The 8,773-nt window shown below is 41.1% G+C and overlaps 1 protein-coding gene across 1 annotated transcript in view; it reads right to left on the bottom strand.

Annotated features, from left to right (window-relative positions):
• The window catches only part of KIAA0319 (KIAA0319 ortholog), an 81,767-nt gene continuing 72,994 nt past the window's right edge, over nt 1-8,773 (bottom strand). The window contains exons 20-21 of the mRNA XM_054020904.1: nt 6,910-7,001; nt 1-5,697 (exon numbers count right to left, since the gene is read on the bottom strand). Coding sequence (XP_053876879.1) covers nt 5,519-5,697; nt 6,910-7,001 — 271 coding nt within the window. The 3' untranslated portion in view covers nt 1-5,518. The remainder of the gene's footprint in view (nt 5,698-6,909; nt 7,002-8,773) is intronic.

Here is an 8,773-nt window from a genome sequence, read left to right as displayed (position 1 = left end):
TCATAGAAGGAAAGACGGATCTTTATTAGGAAGGCTACATCATCACTTCAGAAATGGTTCCAGTTATAATATATTATCATTTACAATATATAACATTTTCCAGAGACAGATTCCTATTAGAAAGTCTGCAATAGCTCACCCACACACAGGGCACTATGCTTCTATACAGAGGCAAAGTACTGATTTGTGGCTGACTTGCACTTAATTCATTGCCTATGCTACAGGGAAATGTATTTTCATTTAAAGTACTATCAGTTTCAAACCTTTGGACTTTTTTCTCCCTTGCTACACCTGGATCTGACACTGAGCTGTGTCCAGAATCCTAAAGTACAACTCTTCCTTATGCTTTAGGACCTCCCTTCCCCACTTTCTTATCCCACTCGCCCTTCTTCTAGAGGGATGCTCACTATTCATCTCTATTTCTCAGACCAGTCTTCCATAAATTGTCCAGCAGGTGACAGTCGTCATTTTCTCTGCACCATCGCCACCCGAAACTCAAGGTCACTATAACTTACTCCATTATCGTCTCAACATAGCAAAGACCAAAACCCACACTCGTTATACAGGGAATACACCCACAAAGTTTGACAGGAATTTTGCTTAAATGGGGGGCCTGAAGGTTTTGGCCTGTGATTGTTTGAAGAAGGCCAGAGCTGTCTGAGGAATGTTAAGGTCTAGCATTTTTGAGCTGCTCTCAGGTTTGAAGGGGTAGAATAAAGAATGGAGACAATACACACTGTGCTGTTAAACTCTCTGCAGATGAATCCCCCTGCATGAGCATGTGCACTTCCATTTCCTCAAGACAATCTGCTGAATAAAATAAAATTAGCATCACATAGGCAAGCATGTCTGGCAACCCGGGGGACCTGGGGGGTGCCTGAACTACAGCTGTATCTGGTGCACTTGACAATGAGGTTGTTAAAGTTCCTTTTGTCCTCCCAGAAGGGAGTTGGAAATATATCTGAAAAGTGTGAAACAAGAGATGAGATGACTGGGCTTGTCAAATGTAACTTGGTCATGACCGTCAAACAACAGTTAACAAAATCAGCAACAGCTCAGGGGTTGAATTAGAAGACAGAGGTTTTGTTTTTACTGTTCTTGTCAGATATGTCCACCTAAATTTCACCTCATACTGCAGAAGCACTTTGCCAAGGTTAAAACAAAACAACAAACAAAAACACGGTTTTGGCTTGCTTATAGTGGCGTAGTTTTATGTTCTGTAAGTATGGATGCCCCCCACGCAACAATTAGTTTGTGGACTTATTAAATGCCTCTTCTAGTAATGAGTGTGAGAATCTTCAATATATCAACTGCACTCAGGGCTTAACTTTGATGGGATGCAGGCAAGAACATGGTTGCCATGGTTGTCCTTATTAATGTATTGATGCTTTCGTGTAGAGCGTTACCATCTCAACCCTCAGCTGCTTGTATAGTAAGTGTGGGAATTTTCTGAGTAGCTCCCAGCACCCTGGGGCATTTTTAATATTTTTATTTTGTCTGTCAGAGTGGATCTTGAGTTCTTCAAGTCCAGTACAGTCCATAAAAATAGGCAGAATTCCCCACTCAGTTCCACCAATGCATTTAACCCTACCAGTTAATAGCCTTGCCCTCCCAGTTCTGGGAATTGCCTGGGCAGAGACTCCAGGAATTCAGCATTATTAGAAATAAAAATTACACTGATCCAAAAGTTCAGGGCTTGTTATATTCAGTCCTGAATGCCTGACAAAAAAAGTCATGCTAGACTTAAGGACCACTGAGGATATTAATATTTGATATCACAAATTCTCAGAGCCAGAAAGGTATTAGCATGTAACTTAAAAAGGAGAACTACACAAAAATGAGCATGCTTGTTAGATGGAAATCAAAAGGATTTGTCACAAGGGTCAAATGCCTGCAAGCAGAATGAGGACTATTTAAAAACACCATAACAGAGGCTCAGAATAAATCTATACCACAAATCAGAAAAAATAATAAGAGGACAAAAAGAATGCCACCATCGCTAAACAGCAGAGCAGTGGAGGCCGTTAGCGGCAAAAAGGCATCCTTTCAAATTTGAAAGCCTAATCATAGTGAAGATAAAGGTGCCACAAACTCTGACAGGTTACATCTTCAAGTATAAGGCAGGCCACAAAAGAATTTGAGAAGCAACTTGCTAAAGACACAAAAACTAACAGTAAGAATTTTTTGATGTACATCAGAAGCAGGAACCCTCCCAACCAGACAACAGAACCACTAGAATACCAAGATGCGAAAGGAGCATTCAGGGAAGACAAGGCCATTGCAGAAAAGCTAAATTAATTCTTTGCATCGATTTTCACTGCAGAGGATGTGAGGGCGATACTGACTTCAGAGCTATTCTTTTTTGACCACAAAATCTGAAGTACCATCCCACATTGATGTGTCAATAGAAGATTAAACAGTAATACGTCACCAGGACCAGATGGTATTCACCAAAGACTTCTGAAGGAACTCAAATAAGAAATTGCAAAACTATTAACTGTAGTATGTAACCTATCACTGAAACTCTGCACCAGCTGACTGAAAGGTAGTTAATTTAACACTGATATTTAAAAAGGGCACCCAAGGAGATCTTGACCAGTGAGCCTAATGTCACTGACCAGGCAAACTGGTAGAAACTATAGTAAAGAAAAGAATGATCAGACACAAATAAACACGATTTGTTATGGAAGAGACAGACTTTTGTAAAGGCAAGTCATGCCTCCATCAATCTATTAGAATTCTGAGGGCATCAACAAGCATGTGAATATGGGTGAACCAGTGGATATAGTGTACTTGGATTTTCAGAAAGTCCCTCACCAGAGGCTCTTAAGGAAACTAAGTAATTATGGGATAAGAGGGAAGGTCCTCTCATGGATCAGTAACTGGTTAAAGGATCAGAAACAGAAGTTCAGAATAAATAGTCAGTTTTCACAATGGAGAGAGGTAAACAGCAGGGTCCCAAAGGATCTGGGATCTGTGCTGTTCGACATATTCATTAATGATCTGGAAAAGGGAGTGAACAGTGAAGTGGCAAAGTTGCAGATGATACAAAATTATTCAATATAGTTAAATCCAAAGCGGACTGCAAAGAATTACAACAAAACGGAAGATGAAATTCATCACAGATAAGAACAAAATAATGCACATTGAAAAAATTGGGTTTCTTTTTCTTGAGTTGTAACAGCTAATTTAAAATCCATCATTATGTATGTGTACTTGGGATTATATTTTCCAATCTTCCCTCATAGGTCATGTTTTCTAGACCTTTAGTTATTTTGTTGCTCTTCTCTGGATTTTCTCAATTTGTCCACATCTTTCCTGAAATGTGGCACCCAGGACTGGACACAATACTCCAGTTGAGGCCTAATCAGCGCAGAGTAGAGCGGAAGAATTATTTCTCATGTCTTGCTTACAACATTCCTGCTAATACATCCCAGAATGAGGTTTGCTTTTTTTGCAACAGTATTATGCTGTTGACTCAGATTTAGCTTGTGATCCACCATGACCCCAAGATCCCTTTCTGCAGTACTCCTTCTTAGCTCTTAGGGCAGTCATTTCCCATTTTGTATGTGTGCAACTGATTGTTCCTTCTTAAATGGAGTACTTTGTATTTGTCCTTATTGAATTTCATCCTATTTACTTCAGACCATTTCTCCAGATCATTTTGAATTGTAATCCTATCCTCCAAAGCACTTGCAACCCTTCCCAGCATGGTATCGTCCACAAGCTTTATAAATATACTCTCTATGCCATTATCTAAATCATTGATGAAGATATTGAACAGAACTGGACCCAGAACCGATCCCTGCGGGAGCCAACTTGTTATGCCCTTCCAGCTTGACTGAACCACTGATAACTACTCTCTGGGAACGGTTTTCTAACCAGTTATGCACCCACCTTAGAGTAGCTCCATCTAGGTTGTATTTCCTTAGCTTATTTATGAGAAGGTCATGTGAGACCGTATCAAAAGCCTTACTAAAGTCAAGACATACCACATCTACTGCTTCCCCATCCACAAGGCTTGTTACCCTGTCAAAGAAAGCTATTGAGTTGGTTTGACATGATTTGTTCTTGACAAATCCATGCTGTTACTTCTCACCTTATTACCTATTAGGTTTTTGCCAATTGATTACTTAATTATTTGCTCCATTAACTTCCTGGGTACTGAAGTTAAGCTGACTGGTCTGTATCCCCCACCACCGTAGCCATGAACAAATGAAGTCCTGGGTTCTCCTTACACAGATCTCAAGGACGTGATGGGCGCTTCAAATATGGCACCCCTGAATAGTACCTGGGTGCTGAATTATGAACAACAGTGAGCTCAAAACTCAGAATCTTGCCCTTCTTCCTGACCCACAACAGCCAACCCCCTAGCAAAGAGTAAACAAAAAACCCCTCTAATATTCAAGTAAAAGTGTCAGTCAGCCCTAACCAATCCTTACTGTGTGATCAAAGCTCCTGCTTCCTATATGGCTCTTTGTTACAAGCCTTTGCTCAGTAACAGCCTTGACACATTCTAACACTCCCCGGCCGACATAGTCTAGTGTCCATCTCAATTTAAGTGCATTAAGGGTCCAATCTTGAAAGGTCCTGAGCCCCTTAAACTCCCATTTAAGCCAAAGGAAGTTTAGGGTGCTCAACACATAGCAGGAGGCATGCAGGTGCTAAGTCCTCCCTGCCCCTCTCTCCTCTTTATTACATACCCCTGGCTTGGGTCTTCAGGCCCCAGAGGGAACAGAAATACATGCCTCAGTCATCATAACGGAAGAGAATAAAAAGCAGGATTTCTGTGCTGCCGTCATTTTTCGACATAAATATAGGGGGCATATGTTTTGTATAGGATACAAACGTATCACATTAGCTTGCAGCTGATTAAATGAAACTGCTAGATAGTAAACATCCCTTGAAAACAGAGGCATTTTCACCTGAGGCGTGCTACCCTAAAAACCACAGTCATAAAGCAGAGCGTAGAGGCAAATACTATGTATTAAAAATGCTATCTATGGACCTCCCCTTTCTGTATCCAACTTAAAAACTGTATATGAAGACGGAGCTTGTAGCCAAACTCTTCTCTTTGAAGCTAGAAGGGAAACGCTGAATTCTGGCTTTTACAGTTTTACACTAGCTACATAACATAACAGAGCTCCTCCAAGTGATGGAAACAAAGTAAAGACACAGCCTGTATATAGCTCAAAGCCTCAGACAGTCACCGTTGTTCGTAACAGAACACTCCTGGCTGGGGTCATAGCTGTGATTCATTGGTCTACTATAGGAAAAGTGTCTGCTGACACTTATACATAAAAGTTCAGCACAGAGCAAAGGAGGAATTAAATGTGCTTCTTACATCAAATGACAAGAGTTAGTTGTCTGTTTAATCCCCCCATCACTGTACTGGAATTTTACTTCATCTGCTGTTAGGATAAATTTTAGGAAGCTTTTGATTTTGAAAAACAAAAGGTGGATCAACACTTTCTTGGTGTGTCAAATCAGCACGTCCTTTCATTTTACACTCATTCAATTATCTGTCTTTCGAGCTATAGGTGAAGGAAACTCCATTTTTGACCGAACCATTCATGATGTTCTTAGGATTCTCTCTTCCGACCTTTTCTCTGCTGAAGATAGTGTCCTGGTCGCTGTCGAACTCGGACTCTGAAACCATCAGACTGGAATTGTGTTCTGTACTTCTGTGTTTTATACCTGAAAATATCAAATCAAAAGATTCTCTGGAAAGTTTTACTTTTAAATTTAGTAACCTCTCCCCAGTGTAGTGTTGTGCAAAGTCAGTGATGCTGGGCTGCATTGCCTCGAAGAGTAACTATTCAGACCACCATCCATATTAAAGATTATACAAACAAATACTAAATATTGGGAGCCAGATACTCCATTGACCGCAATGGAGATTGACATATTGATATTATCTGAGCAGCCGGCGCCTTGTGCCTTGTTCGGCCTCTATTTTACTACAGATGTTCACAATTCATTTAAAGCATCTCATCATGCAGCACAGTCCTTTCTAACAGTTTGAACCAATCAATTAAATCTATCCACACACACAGCTCTAAGATTGACCACGAAAATTCTGTGCTCCTGGGTGAATTTATTACTTTTTAGGATGTCTATTGTTCAGGAGGTTTTCCTCCACTGCAAGTGTCCCCCCATTAGACTGAGGGAAATTAAAATTCAAAGCCTTTCATTGTGAATGGAAGCTGTTAACTAGGGGCATGTTCCAAAGCCCATTGAAGTTAAATGGGACATATTTGGGCAATGCAACATTGCTATGTATTAGCTAGAAAAGCGGGGGGGAGGGAGGGGCGTTTGTTTTGTTTTTTGTTTTTTTTAACATGTTACAAAGTTAAAAGTTGTTTGCATGTTTTCTTTTAAAATGAAGAAAATATGTATGGAAGAGAATGTTGTAACTAACTGCTATAAAATTAAGAACATAACATAAGAACAGCCATACTGGGTCTAGCCCAGTATCCTGTCTTCTGATAGTGGCTAGTGCCAAGTGCCCCAGAGGGAATGAACAGAACAGGTAATCATCAAGTGATCCATCGCCTGTCGCTCATTCCCAGCTTCTGGCAAACAGAAGTTAGGGACACCGTTCCTGCCCATCCTGGCTCATAGCCATTGATGGACCTATTCTCCATGAGTTTATCTAGTTCTTTTTTGATCCCTGTTATGGTCTTGGTCTTCACAACATCCTCGGGCAAAGAGTTCCACAGGTTGACTATGCGTTGTGTGAAGAAATACTTCTTTATTGGTTTTAAACCTGCTGCCTATTAATTTCATTGGTGACCCCTAGTTCTTGTGTTATGAGAAGTAGTAAATAACTTAAACAAAAATTAAGACAAACATAGGAGTTTAATGATCCACTGCTAAGAAAGGTCCCAATTAAAAAATAAATCTTACCATATTTGGGCCTTAGCTCCATCCTCTCCTGATCATCTATGTTATCTAGGATAGTGTATTTGGTTTTCTTTCTTATCTTTGTCCTCTTTCTGCTAAAAGGAAAGTTACCACCAGTAAATCAAGTTCTCATGCACAGTAAATAAATTCACACACATACACTGAACAGGGACAGCCAAAGAGGCCAATTTTGCTCTCACACCATCGCTACACAGATGTAACTCCACCTATTCAAAGAGTCACTCCTGATTGATGCTGATGTAAATGGGAGCAGAATCTGCACCACTAAGTGCAAGTCTTCCTTTCATATGCAGATGGTGGACAAAAGTGGGCCTGCTTAACTAGGAAACAGACTTCTACACTACCTAGAGATGGGCCTGAGGCACACAGTTTGGTTCCAGGACAAAATTTTCCCCAAGCTTAGGACTGTGTCCAGACCCAGCATTTTGGTTTAGCCCTTACAGAGAGCAGATTTCAGATCTGGGTTTCCACCTATGAATTTATGTAATGGATTTATCCTAGGAGTTACTTGTTCATTTACAAAGCAACAAAGAGTCCTGTGGCACCTTATAGACTAACAGATGTATTGGAGCATAAGCTTTCATGGGTGAATACGCACTTCGTCAGACACATGTGCTTGAATGCTGTATCCCTTTCCCACACCTTTCTGCTGGCTGTCTTTTTTATATGATAAGCTCTTCAGGGCAGGGACTGACCTCCCCTGTTTGATAAGCACGTAGCGGGCACTATTGCAATTTCAATCAATAAATAGTAATAAAAATAATTTGGACTCTGCACTCTCCAGACAGGCTGACTTAATCTGAGATGTCAATAAAGGTATCTAAAAAACAATCCAGTCCCTGGAAGCCATGCCATCATTTACTTATAAACCCCATGGGGCCAAGGATATCTCCTACCTCTGACCCCACCCCCCCACAGTCCCTGCCCCTTCTCTCCACGTCGATCTCTGGACCAGTCAGATACTCTCTGCAGAGTCTGAGGCAAGGGAGGACAGAGTCAGAGAGGCAGATGAGCCCCAGTTCCATGCAGGAGTTCCACCAGTCCCTGCCACATGCCAGTCTCAGAGGTCCAACAATGGCCACCCCCGTGTCAGAGAAAGCAGCCCAAGGGAGACAGCTTTTCAAACAATATCCTGTATGTCTCATTATCCTCAAAATGTCATTGTGGGGAAGACTAAACGCCCAGACAATTTATTTTTTGTTTCATCAAAACAAACTGTCTCTCTACTGGGCAGTTTGATAAGCAACAAAACATTCACACCAATGACTTGCACCAGCAAGGACCAAGTGGACAAACACGTTACTTGGGAGAGAATTACTGATTGTCTTGCTGACACGCGATTTATGCTTAAAAGTTAGGTTGACATAGCTATGTCGGTGAGGGGCGGGAAAAAAAAAATCACACCCTGGACCTATTAGCTATGCTAATCTATCCCCCCCAGTGCAGATGCAGGTATGTCGACAGAAGAATGCTTCTTTGTCCATAGCTACTGTCATTCATAGCTACTGCAGTTCCTACACGAATGGAAAAAAATCCATCCCATCAGAGTAGGCTGCTTTACCCTAAGGGGATATGCTGGAGTAGTGATGCTGATATAGCTAAATCAGTGTAGCCTCTCTAGTGTAGCCACATCTGAGATTGATAATAAGATCAGAAAAAGCATGTTAACAAGTCAGACCCAAAAAAAAAAAAAAAAGAGCTGGAAGCAGGGAGAAGCTCCTGGGATAGACAACATTAGCATACTTTGTACAGACTAGTTTCCTTGGACCTAAGCCAGACCCAACCTGCCGAGCTATGGCCATTCTCCATGAAGTACCCTCTGCTTTATAATTTCCTTCCTCCAGGT

Source organism: Malaclemys terrapin, chromosome 2, assembly GCF_027887155.1.
Source record: "Malaclemys terrapin pileata isolate rMalTer1 chromosome 2, rMalTer1.hap1, whole genome shotgun sequence".
Classification (NCBI taxonomy): Eukaryota; Metazoa; Chordata; order Testudines; family Emydidae; genus Malaclemys; species Malaclemys terrapin.
Note: the sequence above shows the minus strand (reverse complement) of the source record. Positions and strands in the feature narration are given on the sequence as shown.